The sequence below is a fragment of the Sphaeramia orbicularis genome, chromosome 12 (assembly GCF_902148855.1).
Source record: "Sphaeramia orbicularis chromosome 12, fSphaOr1.1, whole genome shotgun sequence".
NCBI lineage: Eukaryota > Metazoa > Chordata > Actinopteri > Kurtiformes > Apogonidae > Sphaeramia > Sphaeramia orbicularis.
Window position 1 is genome coordinate 7,620,823 of NC_043968.1, and position 20,124 is coordinate 7,640,946.

Below are 20,124 nucleotides of genomic sequence, written 5' to 3' on the forward strand. Positions count from 1 at the left end.
ACTGAGTATCGGAGCCAATGCTGATACTCGTATCGGTATCGGTGCATCCCTAATTTCAATAATACCGCAATAATAATGATAACCGTAATAATTTTGGTCACAATAACCGTGATATGAAATTTTCAGATCGTTACATCCCTACTCATGACTAAATCCAATCCGATCCTCTAAAAAATGCCAGATGCAGCCAATACTGATCTTTAGATCGGATCGGGACACCCCAAGTACAAACCAAAATAAACCATTCCTTCATTCATTCATTTTCTGACACTTACATCATAAATAAATTGAGGCGGCCTGTTATAATGGTACTTCTTAAAGGGTTAACTCACACCACGTCCACGCTGATATGCATATTTTGTTCAAGAAGCTGTTTTCTCTACATTTGGACCTTTCATCCACATATAAACTCCATTTCAGGACACTAAAATAAAGAAAAGCCCCACACTATGTATATCAATGTAGAGCTTATGACGTCAAATCCTAATTCACATTTGTCTGTTGATGCTTTATGGAATGAACATGCATGTGTATATGTCTATAGAGAAACACTGTCAGAGATGAAAGATATTTAAGTTCATTCGACTGCAGATAATAAACTGACTTCAAACAGATCCCATCTCTCCATATCACACCAAAAAGGCACATCAAAAATCCGCCCCAACACTTTGAAGTTCACTTACATTTATAACTTGACATTGCTGTTCTGTTTCTTGACAGAGTAAAGCCTCTGCTGAGTCTAATTTGACCTGATCCAGTGTTTTAAACCCAATAAAATGTCAGCGTGCAGTTGTTTTTCATCCACCTATTTTGTAAAATAGGAGGTTTGTGTGGAAGAGGGAAAATATTAGTTATAAGATCAATATTAGACTACTGCTGTTAAGTTTACTTAATGTTTTGTTTTTTTTAATCAAATATATTTATAGATTTGTCTGGATACTATTCTTGTTCAACTGAAGACAAAGTTTTTCAATATGGGAAACAAACATCAAACTCCCAACAACCCAAACAAAACAAAACAAGCAAAAACTAGAAAAGCACTTGGAGAGCGCAGACCTCCGCCAAGGCAGATCTGCCCCCCCGACCACCACTAAAATTTAATCATTTGTTCCTTGTGCCAGTATCAACATTTCCTGAAATTTTCATCCAAATCCGTCCCTAAATTTTTCAGTTATGTTGCTAACTAACCAACAAACAAACAAATTGGTGTGGTGTGTTGGGGAGAGGGAGCTCGCATTTCTGACAGAAACAGACTGAACAAACTCATTAAGAAAGCGAGCTCCATCATTGGGACTGGACTGGAAACAGTTCAGCTGGTGGCTGGGGTGAGAATTCTCAGGAAACTGGACTCTATTCTGAAGAATGCATCTCACCCATTGCACCATCTTGAGGTGTTCAGAGAGAGCACCTTCAGCCACAGACTGATCCCCCCTCGGTCCAAGACTGAACGCAGTAGGAGGTCCTTCCTGCCGGCTGCTATTAGACTCTTTAATATCGCTGTGCGATAAATTATTATTGTATGCTGTGCATACTTAGGTGTGTTAGGTGTTTTCAGGTTATTGTATTATATACATTACTTGTATTGTACATATATATATATAGATATATATAGATATATATATCTTTTATTCTGTTTATTATTTATTTGTTCCATTGATGACTGTTTGTGGGATGTTCATGCGATGGGTCAGCGTGTTTTTCTTCTTGCACTGCTGCTGTTGTAACAAAGCAATTTCCTGCAAAGGATCAATAAAGTATCTATCTATCTATCTATCTATCTATCTATCTATCTATCTATCTATCTAAATAAACCCTGGCAAAAACATAATCTCCTTGGCGTAGGTTAAAAAAAATAAAGGAAGGAAAACCCCCCAAAAAGAGAGACAAGGACCATTGATTTACTGCCTTTAGAGCTCCACATGACACAATAAATGGAATAATGAGCTGGGTGTTAACCCTTAGGGGTCCACGGTCACGGCCCCATGACTCAATCGCATGACCTTTCCAACACGTCGTAGCGTTGGAAGTCGGTCACGTAGACCACTGCTGAAAACTGCATTTGAAAGTGCGGACATGAAACACTCTCCCACTTTTTATTTGATGTTAATAGAGCAAATACAACCAGAGATATGACGGTTTGAAACCAGAGCAAACAAACAATATAGCATTATTTTACTCGCTATTTATACATAGCGAGTGTTATATTTCTGACCATATCTACATCATTTTTTGTCCTTTTTCAAAACGGAAAAAAACTGGCTGAATCTGTGGATTCTAATCCACAGACTGCATTAGCATTACAGGTAAGGGTGGAGATGACCCCCACCTGAACTGGAGACCGAACCTGGGAGGACCGGGGGGCGGAGAAAACCTATGTAAAGATCTGCTTTTATGTCAAATATTTGAGTATAGTTTTAATTTATTACAATTTTAATTTTATATACCTAATATTTGGAACCAATATTCACTTTCAAAGTCTTTGAAAAGGTTTGTTAGGTACCTCTGTGTTTTTTATGCAATAAATTCTATACATTTTTCAAATCGGATTTTATATTTTTTGTGTGTTTTTTGTCCTTTTGTGTTGATATAGTGAAAGTGAAAAAATAATAGACAGATGAGATAGATGAAGTTGTGCTGAAAAAAAAAAGATACCAAACATGGGTATAATAAACATTTGTTTATATAGTATATAAAGGTAAAATCAAAAGGACTGAAAAAAACAGCCAAAAAAGGCTCAGACCACTAAGGGTTACAGTTTGCAGAAGTCAAAGGTTTTTTGAGTTGTGGAAGAAGGTCATAAAGGGGCCCCATATCTTGTCAAATTTCATATCAGAGAAGTGAATAGCGGATTTTTTCCAGACCAAGACAAGACATGAGGTCCTCCAACCACTGAGCATGAGTGGGTGGGGCAGCACCTTTCCATCAGATGAAAACTGCACGTCTAGCCAGCAGTGGTGAAAATGATATGACACAGCACCAAGAGTATAATAGTTTTGGATTTTTCATGGCAGTTTAATTTAGTTTGGACTTTTTTTTCTCTAATTCAGTTAGTTTTAATTCGTTTTTAGTGCAGGTTTGCTAGTTTTTATTCATTTTCATTTGTATCTAAATGCTTAGTTTTAGTTTAGTTTTAGTATTAATTTTAGGTTTGTCGTATCTTTTCTCTTCTTCTCCGTCATATTCAAAGAAATCCCAGACAGGACAAGACAGGTCTGACGTAGTGTTCTCTGGTTGTGTTGGCATTATGACCTTATACCAGTGGTTTCCAACCTTTTTTGGCTCATGACCCCATTTTAACATCACAAATTTGCAGTAACGCCAGACATTCAAAACAGACTTTTTTTTTTTTTTGCTAACATTAATTTGTTTTTGATCATGTAATAGTTTGCTATACTATGTTACAAATAGTTGTTAAATTTAGTTGACATTTAGTCTATATAATGTATATTATTATGGACAGAGGCAGTAAATCCAGGTGTAGATTACTGCACAAAGGGAGAATCAGGATCTGTCCAGTCAGTCCAGCTGTGATTTACAAGGAGGACAATTAATACTGAACAAACAAGAACTGAAACTATGAATTATGAAAGAGCTGCAGCATCTGAAACTGACCACAATGAACATGTGACAGATAAACAGAACCACAGTGCTGCAGTTTCACACTCACAGTTTGTCATGTCTGTTATGGACTGTGATTGTCTATCAACTCCTCATATATTTTTATTAGTAAGTTTTTTATTTTTATCTTTATCAATTGCTAGAAATTTCAGGCGACCCCATTTGAATTCCAGGTGACCCCACCTGGGATCCCAACCCCAAGATTGAAAAACGCTGATTTACAGAATACGTGCAAGTTTTTTAAAAAATTCCAAACCATTAAAAAATGACCTTTTGAACAGTATCATGATATATCATGATATATCGTATTGTGATCCTAGTATTGGGATTTGTATCGTATCACCAGATTCTTGCCAATACACAGCCCTCGTGCACACAGCGATCAACCAATCACAATCGTTTTTAATCAGTTTGGAGCGAGTCGCTGGAAACAACATTGAAACATGAGCAACGAACAAGAGAAAATCACCGTAAACAAAGACTTAGTGCAGTGGTTCCCAACCTTTTTTGGCTCGTGACCCCATTTTAACATCACAAATTTGTGGCGACCCCAGACATTCAAAACAGAGACTTTTTTTTTTTTTTTTTGCTAAAATTAATTTGTTTTTGATCATGTAATAGTTTGTTCTACTATGTTACAAATAGTTGTTAAATTTAGTTGACATTTAGTCTATATAATGTATATTATTATGGACAGAGGCAGTAAATCCAGGTGTAGATTACTGCACAAAGGGAGAATCAGGATCTGTCCAGTCAGTCCAGCTGTGATTTACAAGGAGGACAATTAATACTGAACAAACAAGAACTGAAACTATGAATTATGAAAGAGCTGCAGCATCTGAAACTGACCACAATGAACATTTGACACAGAAACAGAACCACAGTGCTGCAGTTTGTGTCAACTCACCATATATTTTTAATTAGTACAGGTTGGTTTTTTTTGTGGGTTTTTTTTTTTTTATCAATTACTAGAAATTTCAGGCAACCCCATTTGAATTCCAGGCGACCCCACGTGGGGTCCCGACCCCAAGGTTGAAAAACACTGCCTTATACACTTTGGAGTCCTACCTTCTTCTCGTCTCCGTCCTGCAGCAGCTGCATGTTGCTGCGTCTCTGGCTGTCGGTTCGTCTCAGGGTGGCGCTCCGATGCTCCGGCAGGTCCGGAGGCGGAGACACGCTCCGGCCTTGAGGGTCCACCCAGGTATAAACATGGTTGGTGACGTAGCCGCCCGGGATTCGCCCGACTGAACGCACCGACAGACACAGCTTTTTACTGCCTTTAAGCACCTGTGGAGAAGAGAGAGAGAGGCGATTTAGACCGTTTTATTGTAGATTTATGTTAGATTTATGACGCACAAATACACAATACGGACAAAAGTATGTGGACACGTTGAATTCAGGTGTTTCTTTTCTAACAGGGTCTGGGATACAAAACAATAATGACTAATGTCAGAATGTAGTTTTATATTATGGGATAAACATCAATGCATTGGTTAGTTTGGTTTTAATTGTTATCTTTGCTTCCTAAATGCCTCAGAGTTAGTTTTACTTAATTTCTCTCGATATTATCTTTTTTTTTTTAATCCATGACTATGATTTTAAATGTTCTTCCTCTAAATTTCTAAAATGTTTTTCCTGCTCTGACTGTAAATAATAATTTTCTACCAAAACTAACCATCTACTTTCTTCACATCTCCCTGAGGAAAAAAAATCTCCAACTAAACTTTAAGAAAATACTGATGTTTCTACACTATATGGACATAAATATTGGGACACATCATGTCTACAGCTGTAAGATGTCCTGTTCATGATGATTTGAGATAAAAACATTAATATTTCCTTAAAGTTACTGGGAGATTTTTCTTCCTAAATTAGATGAAGAAAGGAGATGATTAGTTGCGGTCGAAAATTATCATTTACTGTCAGAGCATGAAAAACTTTAGAAATTCAGAGGCAGAACATTTCAAATCATAGTCATAGATGAAAAAAACCTAAATCAACATTGAGAGAAATTAAGAAAAAAAGCATCTCTGAGGCATTTTAGAAGCAAAGAAAACAATTTAAACCAAACTAACCAACGCAATGATATTTATCTCAATATAAAACTATATTCTGACATAAGTCATTATTGTTTTGTATCCCAGACCCCTGTTAGAAAAGAAACACCTGAATTCAACGTGTCCACATACTTTTGTCCATATAGTATAGCAACGTGAAAAAAAAAAAAAAGAAGAAAATGCAGAGTTGAATCAACTGAATGTCACTATTTAAGGTCAGATCATAAACACACACAGACGCACACATATAACAATAGATGTGAATAAATACAGTGAATATTAAAGTAACAGGCTCAAAGGGATATCTGGGTGAAAATTAAAGACTGCAGAAAAACCGACAAACTTTGCAGTGCTTCTCCAGTATCCAATAAATCCCCAAACACCCGCACACAACCTCACAAACAAACACATTTCTAACACATATCTACAGAAAATTGCTGTTGGCTGTGCCTCATTGCCTTCTGATAGCTGGCTGTATGTGCGATCCCACTGCAGATCAATGTATTCCCATGTGCGCGCTGGTCTGGAGAAATCAAACTGAACGGGGTTGAAGATCTTAATGATCACACAATCCTTCTGTAGCCACAACACAAACAGGGCCTCTGTGGTCATTTCACACCGACAATAATCACAACTGCCTTCGTTTCAGGCCAATAATTATCACAAACCCTACTGGCATGAGACTGTGATTAAAGAAGAGCTGAGGCTTCTTGGATTGTGCTTTTTGTATAAAACGTCTGTCTCAGTTCACAAATAATCTAAATGATAGTTGAATAATATAAGATATAGAGGGGAAACAGGACATCTTGATAAGAAAGAAAAGGCCCAGAAATTACAGAAATAACATTAAAAATATCTTGTGACCGATTGCGACTAATCTTGATTGGTCATGTGATGTCATTTTCAGAGGGATGACACAGATCATACAGCCTGTTTATCAATGGAATTAGGCTAGGGCTGCACAATATTGGAAAAAAATGACATTGCGTTTTGTGTTTTTTTTTAACCCTGTGATATATAATGAAAGATGTTGAACTTTATTTAAAGTTGTTCGATAAATCTGGAAACAAAAAGGCTCTAAAAACCATCAGTATTTGCTCTGATTTGGACATTGTATTGTAGTGCATCCCATATACAAATCCATAAACAAATCACAATGCTAGGATCACAATACGATATATCGTGATATGTCACGATACTGTTAACAAGGTGATATTTTTTATTTTGTTTCTTTTTTTACAGATTATTTCCTGGAAAAACGTATAATGCAGCATTTGGATAAAGTTTTAACATGGTGGTTTACCAGTACAAAAAAAACACACAATAAATAAATAATATTTTACAGACATTACAGTTTAAGATCCTGCTTAAATGTTCGTATTCTATTGCGAAAAGAATACATTATGTTCAGTCCCTGAATCATCCAACATCAGAAGATTATTTTTGTGCATTCCCAATTAAAAAAAAAAAACATTTGCCTCTTTCAGACAGTAAAAAGTGCTTTTAGGATGCTTGAATTATCCATTATTTAACAAAACAGTGTTATCAGTTTCAAAAAAACCTGCAGTATCACCATACTACCTTTGTAGTATACAAACAACTGAGCAAAATACCCAACTGAATACAGAAATAAAAGAGCTTGGAAAACAAAACAGAAATGAACCTCTGCCATGTCTGCGTTTGAATAAATACCTAAAATTATCGATACAGTACTTTTTAATATTGATACAGTATCGTGAAGTGAAATATTGCAATATATTGCGATACCGATATTTTCTTACACCCCTGGTTATTTTCTTGTTGTATACATTGTTTGTATACTCAACTTCATTCAATAAAGATTTAATTAAGAAAAAAAAAACTTCTGTGGGTTCCTCATGTGATACCATCACAGATTTGAGGTAGGAGCAGTGCCTTGCATTGTGGGCTGCTCACGAAAACGACACGCTGACTTCTGTTGTCTTTTGTAGTTTTACCCAAAAATCAAAATCAAAAATTGAGTTTTTAGAGGAAGAACATCGGGATTTAATTTTTTGCCAAAATCGTGCAGCCCCACCTGTGTGTATCATGTGACTAAAACAGACAGAAAAGAAAACGTGGAATGTCTAAAAGCACTGTTTTTGTCAAACTTTAATGTACAATTATCGCAATTTATGAATTATATACAGGGTGGGGAAGCAAAATGTACAATATTTTGAGGCAGGGATTGAAAGACAGTGTATGACCAATTAGTTTATTGAAAGTCATGAGAATTTAAATCTTCAAATCATATTTTACTGCATTTCTAACGGTCTTGCTGTCTACCTCAAGTTCAGTCGCCATTTTTCTCATGGATTTGGTTGGATCCTTTAGGATTTTGGATTTGAGAGCTTTAATAAAAGCTTTGGTACGTTTTTTGTTGCTTCCTCCACTTCCAGACTTTCTGGTAATAGTTTTGCTCATAGTCATTCTCTTCTTTCCATTATAAACAGTCTTTATGGACACTCCAACTATTTTTGAAATCTCCTTTGGTGTGACGAGTGCATTCAGCAAATCACACACTCTTTGACGTTTGCTTTCCTGATTACTCATATGGGCAAAAGTTTCTGAAAAGGTATGGATAATAGTGTTAGGTATGATTATGACATCAATATATGTTTGGTTTCAAAACAATTGACGTAGTGCCTGCTGAGAAAAAACAACTAAACGTTCATTGTAAATTTTGCTTCCCCACCCTGTACAGTAGATGACTAACAGTTAAACTACAGTGAAGATGTTTTTGACAAATTATAAAACTCAGACAGGACAAATTAGTACAAATTTTGCAACTGGATTTACAGTAAAATGTAGAAATCTAGATATCATCAGTGTTTTAATAATGTTGGTCCAAAATTATGTTAAAATGCACAAGTTTCGTGTCAGATACAACCAAAAATTATCATTCCAAAAGTGTTTAATGCTTGATGTATTTGCAAAAATGCCCGTACAATACAGAATCTATTAAATATACAGCTCCTCAAATGTCTGGTTTAACGATTTACCTGACTTAAATGTTCATTCTTCTCAGGAGTTAAGGTTTAGAAATGTTAAAACCTGCTGTTGTGTCATTTTATTGTCAGTTTACACAGGTTTATGTTGTGGGTTTATTTATGTTATCATTTTTACATTTTTTCCTGATATTTTACGGTTCATAACATGATGCAATACACTGATAGGCCAAGTTTTTATTCCTCCTGCGTTTGGTCGATTATTCTCCTTATCAGCTTTACAACCCAACAGAATATTTGTCCAAATAATCATCTCCTCTCTCTCCTCTTCATCAACCATTCCCTCTCGACTTCCTTACATGTAAGGAACTGCTAACTGCTCTGTTAAAATGCCTATAGACAACATTCTTATCAACTTTCTCTAAGTCTGTCTACTCGTCAGACTGTTTATTTCAGAGCAGAGCAGTCTCCTCAGCACAATACACCGATCCTGCCAAATCAATTTCACAATCCTGATTTGCACAGAGATAATAACTTCAGTTCTCAGACAACAAAACCCTGTCATCACAGAAAATCTCCAACCAAAACGGCAACCATCACTGTCATTGTTCTCTCTTTAAGGGCCGCAACGACAGGAAATTTAGAAAAGAATGAAGCTTACAGAAAAGAAGTTGAACAAACAGTTACAGACCAAACTGAGCAGATGTTACTCTCACTGGAGTTACGTTTTAATTTTGTTTTATGTTTCAGCTACAAGTTCTTTAACCCATAAAGACCCAGTACTACATTTGTGCCAGTTTCCAAATGAATTTTTGTCTCTATTTAACTTTTCTTAAGTCCTTTATCACCATTTATTGTAATATTATCCTCTGTATTTTGCTTTTTTTTTTCAGTGAAAATTAGGTATTTTCCCATGTTTAATTCACTGGTGATGTAGATGTTCATAAAAGCTCAGGTTAAAGTTGAGGGTCATTGTATCAAAAACAGAGAAAACTGAAGAAAAAGTGACTTTTTCAGTAAAGATATCAATAACAAAATGTAAAAACAAGTGTGTTCATCCACTGTCATTGATCCAACTCCATGGGTTTTACTGGTGAATCAATGTTGTAGAAGATGACGGTGTTTCTACATTCACTATGGAGCCTCTGAACATCCAAATGGGTCATATCTGATGACCATAAAAAGATGACAAACTGCATTTTATGCCGATTATTTCAACATATTTACAAGTTTAGCGGTTCAGAAGGTATTAACCTTTTTAGATCAGTAAATAGTTTTGGTTTCCAGTGGCTGATGCAACAAGGAGCTTCTCACTTCTTTAACAACCATCAGTTTGTGGAGAACATAGAGACTGGATTTCAATGGAGAAAGTTCATATGGTCTGATGAGTCCAGATTAGGGATGGAAATTATTGATTAATCCATTAATCATTAGTTGGTTGACCTTAACAATCGATTAACGATTAACTGATAAGCAGCGATTTTCCTGAGAACCTGAATTTCTCTTTCAATACGGTCTAGAAGAATAAAAGCTCAATATTGTTTATACACTTCATGATAAAACCATGTCATATTCCTGACTGATTTATTTATTGAACCATTGGATACAGTCAATGTTTCCTGTGGAATTCATCTGTTGATGTGGCGGTGTGTAATGGCAGGGGGTGCGCACGTGAGTGCGTTTCATCGACTTGGGGGGGGGGGGGTACTCGGCCACACACACGCAGTTCAGCTGGTGGATGTGTTTGCGTTTCGTTACTTGGCCGCATGTGCGCATTTCGGCCAGGGGATGTGTGCATGTTGGTTGGTAACCGTGTGCGTGCGTCCCTTTCCATCCTACTTCTAATCCTATGGGGGTACGGGGTGGTGTAGTCTGTGCCCCCCCCCGCAGAAGTGAAGATGAAACTTTTTGCTCATTCATCTTTTCTCCACCTCCTGAAGCTTCACAAATGCTCGACATACCTGTGGCCCAAATCAGGAGTCTGGAGTATGTTTTCAACTTCTGTCTCACTGACCGTGGACCAGACCAACCTCCAGGGAAACGTTCTGATACCGACCCCACACTTGTGTGTGTATTTATTCGGGGGTGCACCGCTCCCACAAACAGACGGTCGGTCTGTGTTTGGCTCCATGTCCATACAGACATTCTAACCCATCAACATCATGATCCGGTTCCATGACCACCTATCCCAGCCACGGCGTCGCAGCGCAGACAAACCGACAGCCTTCAGGCAGGTGTGGACAGGTGGATGAGGGCAATTAACCTACAATTAATAACTTAATCGAGCAAATTCTTATCAACAATTAATTGTTAGTCGATTAATTGTTTACATCCATTGTCCACATTGACCCTGTTTCAGAGTGAAGTGAAGGTGAGCTACCCTCACCTTATCATTGACTATCTGTTACCCCCCGAAAACAAATTTGCAACCGGGATTGGGGGGCAGGGGGGTGACGATGTGCCGGACAATATGCCCCCTCCACTCACGGACCTCAATCTGATCTATAAGTGGGTGGTATGAGCCGAGTGATTTATAATGTTATGTTGTACAACAGCAGTTGCTAACGCACCCACATGCACGCATGATGATGTCACTCGCGACCCCCCCCCCCCCCCATGTGCTGGTGCCACCCTGACAGAGAGTCTGTGTCTGTCAGACACAGTCTGGCAGTCCAAAGACATATCGAGCAGAGTATATTCTCACAAATACAAAGCTTTTGGTTTGCAATAATAAATTAGTGCATGTCAAAACCCAGGAGCAGGGATGGAAAGTGAGTTGATGGTTGCCCCAAACCATGGATTTAGTTTTAATGTGGGTCCAAATCTGGATTCCCACAGAGTAAGACAAAAATCAAGAGATGAAGAAATACCAAGAAGTCTAATTCTGCCAAAAATGTAAGAGTACTGCTGACAGAAGTCAAACCTGCCACACAGTGTGCAGATAGTGCAGAATTCACACTGTGAGTTGCAAAGAATAAAACCAAAAGCAGCACAAGGAATATGAAAAAAATAACATTTCTGGGGTTTAGGAAATTCTATCTTCTCAATTTAAATTGGAAAAACATCTGTCCTGCCCAAGGCAAAAGACATTTTCAGACCAAATACTACATGATACAAATGTCTGAAACAAAAAAGTGGGTGTCTGATAAGGACAAATCTGCAAAGGCAGTGTTTGCAGGTTTCTGGTGATAACTTGATGAAAAGACTTGAGGGTCCTTTATCATCAAGTGTGTTTTCATAAAAGTCTGATCAATAGTTTTATTTCGTTGGCACCTGTTATTTGACTTCTATTGTGGATAATCTAATGTTTGTCTTTGACCTTAAGCTTTAACAGGCTCAAGGATGGTGCATTCTGGTCTGAGAAATGGAATCACATTTAGAGCAAATGGAAAAAAGGCGACAAACTGAGCAGCATTTAGATGCGATGTGGGTGGGGAGGAAGAAGAGCATCATAACGCCTAAGACGAAGAGGGGGGACAAGTCTTTAACAGGCGGCTGCGTCCGGTGAATAAGAAATGGTGGTAATGGACAGAGCAGCCGTGGTACAGTGGACCTAATGCACCGTCCCTGGAGGAAAATGCTGATTGTGACGCTGGACTGATGAAGCCTCGGCCTGTTTGCAAGCACAACAAACAAGGCACGGAGAATAATGGAAAATACGGCCGAGCATAATGTGAAATGGCAACGGCAGGTAAACTGCTTTCAGGCGATGCCCCAGAATAAAACAATAAGTTCTCATGAGAGTCCAGACAATTTATTTTATACACAAAAGCTGACTGCAGAAAGCGTGGCTGCAAAGACCATCCAATTTCATCACTTAGAAATGCGTGACCGTACACTGTTCAAGAGCCTTGAATGCACCTGGACCTGGAGACGAAGCACAAAGTGACTTATTATAATCATAAACCAATGCTTTAAATTAAGTTTACAGTCAATAAATTATGTCCTGTCCTCAAAATACATCACAATAATATAAATTATTGTCCACAAAGGTATTACAAATGTATGCCACGCACCCTCACAGTTTTACCACACTATAAAGATTCCAGTATGAAATGTTATATCAATCAATAAAGGTGGACGACGGTGGAGCATCAGCAGGAAAACGGCTATGTTCTTTCATATGAGTTTCAAATATGTTCTGTTGCCATTTACACGACCAATAAACTCCCCCGGCATTGGATTAATCCTCTCTGAACAGCTGTTAGTACAACACCACTAATTCCAGGTCAGATTTAATACGTTTTAATCTAGTTTAATAAGATGTCGACAGGCTTTTTGTTCACACTGAAATTAATTATGCAAAACGTGAAAAAAACTAAACGGAACACAACTCTGTAAATCTTAAAAGTCAGTCGAATAAAGAAGATTTGCATCTAGATGTTAAAAAACTGTGCAGTGAAAAGATAGTGATCATTACTGTGACACATTTTCTTTTGTTATATTTTGAGATTAATCACTTTGTTGAATAAAAACTCAGTTTGTACTTATTTTATCCATACTACCCAGCCAAAAATAAGTCCAACATATCCACAATAAGTGCCCAACAAATTCTCCTTTGTCAAACAATCATCCGTTTGTAGGGAACATAAAGACTGGACTGTGTTTTAATAGATGAAGGTCATGTGGTGTGATGAATCTAGATTGACCCTGTTCTACAGTGATGGATATGTCAAAGTAAGAAGAGAGGTGACTGATGTGATTACCCATCATGCCTAGTGCCTACAGTACAAGCCTATGAGGGCAGTGTAATGATCTGGGTTGATTCAGTCAGTCAGGTCGAGGTTCACAACATTATGTGTCCATAAAATTAGGTTGGTAACAACCTGATGGCTGAACATCAGTGGATTTCTTTCTACGCTGATGATGCCTTCATTTTCCAACACAATGACACCAGGATTCTTCAGGATCAGATTGTGAAAGAGTGGTTCAGGAGCATTAGATATTATTTTACACAAGGATTGGACACCACAGAGTCCAGACCTGAACCACATGAAGAATGGATGTGATAGAGTAGACTATCCATAGTGTTCCTACCCTCCATCATCAATACAAGATCTGGGATGAAAAAGTAATGCAGCTAGCTGAAAGTTACATGATAAGGTGGGGCAAATGGATTAGTTTCTTTAAATACAATTAATGTATGGTTTGTCTCATAGGCCTGTGAAACGTTATATAAACTTTTGCTCTAAAAATTTAATTGTGTAACTTGATTGCTATTTCATAACTGTAACCAAAATTATCTTTACAATTAGAGTGTTACTTATCTATTGCCGATTTTTGTTTGTTGTTATGTTGTGTATGACAAAATGATAAATAACTAATAAAAACTGTCAAAAAAAAATTTTTCAGGCGACCCCATGTGGGGTCCCAACCCCAAGGTTGAAAAACACTGGGGTAGAGCCAAGGGGTAGGGGTGAAAATGAGAACTGGGACAGGGCCTTTATGTCTTGTTTCTCATTTTACCAATAATTGAAAAAACAACAAATACTCATCTGGTTTCTCCCTCGTTTCATTCTTAATGATTTGACATTTATTGTAGTAATTACTGATGATTACACAATATGAAAGTGTTTACTGCAGGAGGATTTTTGACCGTATCAACCTGCTCTAATATTATTTGTGATTTTCAGCAGCATGAAATTCACTCCACCGAACAGATAACTTTTCTTTAGCATGTAAAAGAAGCACACTTTCCTCCGTTTTAAAAGTTTTATGCTGGTGAGCTCTTTCTGTGAAATGAACTCTCTAAATGAACCTTAAAGTTACAACTTTTGATGGCAAAGCTGCTGTGTTGGCAGAATGTGTCCTAAACAGAATCACTCACCCCGGTGTCCTGTACAAGAACACTATGGCTTTGCGTTTATGAGATGAGGTTCGGTGGGAGCCAATGCACACGCGGTGCAACACAAACACTACTTCTTCTTCCTCTAAAAGCATTTGTTCTTTGATGCTGCTTTATGATTTGGCTGCACAGTTGAAACCACTCAATGATAATTGTTCCTGTTAAGTACAAACACTTGATAGGTTGCCATGAACATAATAACAGACACAAAAACACTCCCAGGACAATTACACATAAACAGAGAAGAAAAAAGAAATGCAAGAAATCAAAAGCAAAATGGCCTCTGGTCCTGTTTCTAAAAGGTCCCCGACACTTGGAACATCACAATCTTCAGTTTTCATGTGTCTACACAAAAGTCTGAATGATCCGGGCACACATCCTGAATCCAGTACCACAGAGAAACTAAAATCGTACGCCATCCTCCATCAAAAAATACAACAGCAACATGCAGTGAGCTCTTTATCATAGAAACAATTGTCTTTTTATTGCCTTCAAGTACCTCAAGAACCACCGCTTTGATCATATCTGGCAGACAATACTGTCTTTTTTACTCTCTTTTATTATCTTTGCCCCAAGAATCAATCCATTTATATCTGAAAACAATATCTAGGAACCCTCTGATGGCTTAGATTACCGCAATACTCCCTAACATCAGCAAAAAAAGACCAAAAAAAAAAACTCTCTCTGCTTCAGCTCATCCAAAACTCTGCTGCACCAATTTTGGCCTCTGAACTCTGACCACCTGTTGTTTTTAGGATTGATTTGAAGTCACTGATCACTTCTAAGGTCAGGAGAGGCCTCGCTCAGGTTCATTTGTTGTACTGTATTGCCTTGTATCCCATCCCACTCCCTGAAGATGCTCAAATGTGTTGATCCTCATTGAAGGTCCAGACTAATTCATGACGACAACAGAGCCTTGACGGTCAGGACACAGATTTGGAAGAGCCAGTCTGAGAAAAACCAGAGCTGTAAACTCTCTTTGACCTTTAAGTCTCTTTTAAAAACACACTTTGGGTTCATTTTTTCATCACAGTACAGTTCATTTTACTGCTCTTTTTAAAAATGTATTGCTGAACAAACGCTTTATGTCTGAACATTAGAGCTGCACAATATATTGTTTGAGCATCATCATCGCAACGAACATGTGCGTAATAGTCACATCGCAGGTCCTGCAATGTAGGAGGCAAATGAACTCAACGTGTTCTTATCTAATTTCAACCTGGGTACCTGACACACACTGCACACAGCAATCCACCAATCACAATCGTTCTTAATCAGTTTGCTGAAGCAGACCACACTCCTGCACATAGACTGAGTCACAGGTAACAACATTGAAAAATAGGACCCATGGCCCTGTCGTAAGTAAGTAAATTTTATTTATAGAGCACTTTTCACAGACAGAGTCACAAAGTGCTGTAGGTTACCGGCCAAATTAAAAGCTTTGGGAAATGTATCCAGATGCCATTTATTATCATCCAGTTCTGTGTATTCATTCTATTACAGAAATAGCCCATGTTTTGGTCATATTCCAATCAGATCTGTCAAAAATTCAAATTCCAACTTGATATCATTGATACTTAGTGATTTATTGTATCGATCCACTTCCTATCGGTTATAATGGGAAAATTTTTCAAAGTCGCACCAAATCCAGAATCAGATCCGGATCAAAATAATTTCAATACCTTGTGTTGACATCATCATACAGAAGCTGTATACCAAGTTTGAAGTCAATCAGAACTGGAGTTTCAGAGAAAAAGACAATTGAAATGTTTTCCCCATAAGAGCCCATGTTACATTTTCCTTAAGTTCCCGGATCCAGAAGAAGATCCTGATCAGCATGTGGACATTATGTGTTGGTCATCTCCCCATCAGGGCTGGACTGTAGAAATTTACACTGGATATCATTTATATTTACTGAGTTATTGCATCCATCCACTTCATATCTCTTATAATGGGGACATTGTTCAAAGTCTCACCAAATCCAGAATCAGATCCGGATCCAAATAATTTCAATAACTTTTGCTGACATCATCATAAAGAAGCTGTATACGAAGTTTGAAGTCAATCGGAATTGTAGTTTCAGAGAAGACGACTGAAATTTTTGTAACGGACGACAGACGACGACGACGACGGACGCTGCATGACGACAATAGCTTACGGCATGTCGGCCAGTAAGCTAAAAATGAGCAATGAACAAGAGAAAATCACCGAAAACGAAGACTTGCCAAAAAGAAAAGCAACATCAGTTTTCTGGAATTAGCTATAAGAAGAAGAATTCAGCTATAAGAAGGATGAAACTGAAACACATGTTCTGTGTCGACAGTGTCTTCCACCTGTCGCCACAACGGGAGGAAACACAACTAACAACTAATGTGTTTGACCATTTACATCGGCACCACACAGCTATTATATCCTCCTCAGTATTTTTTCATTTCGCAATATATATCGCAGGGTTTAAAAGAAATCGCAGTGTAATTTTTTTTTCCAATATTGTGCAGCCCTACTGAACATAGAATATAAGTGAACTACAATGAGCCGTCCTCTTGAAAATGCCCTTTGGTCACTGAGTTTCCTGCTTTAGTAATTAACTCATTCGCCATAACATGCTTCAATGCAGCATGAGCATCCTTCTTGGCTTTATAACTGAGACGCTGCCTTCTGTTTATCTGCGTGGTTTGTTTTTCCTTTTGTCTAACTGTTCTCATTCGTCCGCCTTTAATCCAGTAATCCCATTTTAGTTTATATTCCTTTTGAATGTCAGCTTTAGGCAAGAGATACAGAATATCCACTGAACGTCTACAAAAACATGAAATAATGTGTCTCTTTCTTGACATCATCCACTTTCTCTTTCTGTTCAGAAAGAGACAACTTTGCCATTTCAGTTGTAACAGCAGCAGTTGAAACCCCTGGTGTAAACACAGACACCGAAACTCAACACCAATCCTGACACAAAAAATAATAGACTTACAGATTTACGTCACCATTAAATAACTTATCTACACACACAAATGGAAGACACTGACGTGATCCGCAAAGTTAAACAGCAGCATTAAAGTTTAGGCCTGTAACGGTCCACATACCGAACCGAACCGTTTCGGTACACACCTGCTTGGTTTGGTACACAGCTGTACTGAAGCGGCACAGCATGTTGAGAAAACGAAAAAGGAACGAAAGATGTTGTTCAGTGTGGAACTTTAAATCAGCTCAAGTTCCACATGAACATATTGAAGGCGTGCACATTGATCCGAAATATGAAATAGCATCTGATATAAGGTTAAAAAAAAAACCACAAATATGATGTGAACCTGGAAGGAAGAGACTGAAGACCCTCCACCATCATCACAGTCCAGTTTGGGATCAGTTCAGGCCCCGGTGAAAGAGACGTTGATAAGACAGATGTTTGCTGCCAGTGAACTACAGTAGTTCTAAAACCCTTACACTAGCTCTGTCTCTGTCTTTCTCTTTCACATGCTGTATAATAGAGGAATACAACCTGGGAGTTGGACGTTGAAAGTATGTAAAGTTTCACTTTTGTTTCACGCCAGCGTTAGCTACGTTAGTTATGGACCAGTACATAACTGTGCCCCCCCCACCCCACCCCGCACCCCGCATGTGTTTTTGACAAATCGCACCCTGCACACACACAAGTACAAAAAGTGTCCTAAACAGTTTGTTCTCTGTCCTAAAATAAATCATTTGGTTAATATTGTTGTCAATGTTGCTCTTAAATTTGTTTAAACAGAATACCAGTTTGACCTCTTCTTAATGTTGCACTTCATGTGGAATTTTTTTGTTGTTATTTTCATGCAGAATGTGAACTGACAGAACTGGAATTAGATTTTTGTTGTTTGTTCAAAACTACCTTTCAGGGAAAAGTACAATACTAATGTTTAAAATACATTTAGTAATATTTTATAGGTTATGTTTTTGCCGGTGTTGGTTTGTCTGTCCGTGTGCAAGATAACTCAAAAAGTTATGGATGGATTTGGATGAAAATTTCAGGAAATGTTAATACTGGCACAAGGAACAAATGCTGACATGTTGATGGTGATCGGGGGTGGGGGTGGGGGGTGGGGGACTGATCTGCCTTGGCGGAGATCTGCGCTCTCTGAGTGCTTTTCTAGTTTATTTTATTTTCTATTTGATTTATAGCAGTAGATTTATATTACTCCTGTTTTTCTAGATTCTATTGTTTCCAAAACTTGGGGGCAAAAATGTTCAAAAATTCATAATAAATGCATTAAAGACATTTTGAGGGGTTTTCTTTCTTCCCGTACCGAACTGAAAAAAAACAAACCGTAGCTTTCAAAAGCGAAAACGTACCGAACCGAAACTTTTGTGTACCGTTACAGGCCTATTAAAAATAAAACTACAACAATCAAAAGTAGTCAGCTGATCACAGGGGATAAGTCTTTAGCAGCAGTGCATTGTGGGTTCACAGTGGTTTTGTCCCACACACAGCAGAGACAGTGAGCTCTGGAGAAGGAGTGAGCTGTTAAAAAAAAACAAAAAAAAAACCAGACTGTTTGTTTGATGGCTTGTTGGAAATCCTAGTACAGCTGGGAGGTGAGCGGATCTGTCCGAGGTGTGAATGGATCATAGTAATCGACGCCACGTGGCAGTGGCACAGTTTTCAAAGTGTGATCCATCTATCAGACGTATGTGTTTGTGCCTTTCAGGGGGAAGGTATCGCTGCAGCGAACGTTTCCCTGATGTTGAACGGGAGCAGAGAAAAGGAACTGAAATCACACCAGCCTGTTTCCACATCACTGAGTTCACGTGTCGATCTGTGCCCAGTGATGCGTTACTTTTATACAAGAGGACTGCAATGTGCCTTTTTGAACATATTACATCTCAACTGAAACAACAGTTTATATCCTAAACTCAGATGTCTCCTCATCTGCTTCAACACCTACTTGGGTTTGGCTCTTTTTTTTTTTGTCAGACGGTCAGAGGCTCTGATGAGAGGCTGAATCTCTTTTGGTCTTTGCACCATCAGTTTGGGTTCTTGAACTGGGTCAGCCAACATTTCCACAACTATTCTAATCAGGTCCATGGAAGGCAGAGCATAATACTCATCATATCATTTTTTTTTTTTTTTTCCCATTTTGTTTTTATTGGAAAAGGTGACAAGACATCTTCAGCATTACCATTAACACATACTCCATCTATCATAGTCCCCTTCGCATTTCATATTTTAAACATACAAAAGTGTAAAAAAAACAAAAAAAAAAAAAACAAAAAAAAAAAACATATGAATGGGTGCTTACAGTTTCAGTATTTCTCACATAAAAAAAAAAACAATCATAGCGTTACGATACTTCTGAGTTCTTCAAACATCACACATATTCATGCAGAAAAACACAAAAAGAAAAAACACAGGGAGATTACAAAAAAAAGACACCTTTAGAGGAATGACACAAATTCTGAACGGCTAGAGGATACAAACTTGATCCATTTGTCACAAATACAATAAAATGTATCCCTCTGAATTCAAAAACAAAAACCAAACAAAACAAAAACTAGACACACCCACACGCACCCACAAAAAGGGAAAAAAAAAAAAAAAAATCATATAATATTTTAACTGATTAACCTCTCATGGTCCATCTCGACACCAAATAAATCGCAACCAGGC

General features: G+C 37.9%; 1 protein-coding gene across 1 annotated transcript in view; it reads right to left on the reverse strand.

Annotated features, from left to right (window-relative positions):
- whrna (whirlin a) overlaps positions 1-20,124 on the reverse strand; it is a 585,387-nt gene that overhangs the window by 361,498 nt on the left and 203,765 nt on the right. Inside the window, 1 exon segment of the mRNA XM_030149708.1 lies at positions 4,687-4,905. Coding sequence (XP_030005568.1) covers positions 4,687-4,905 — 219 coding nt within the window.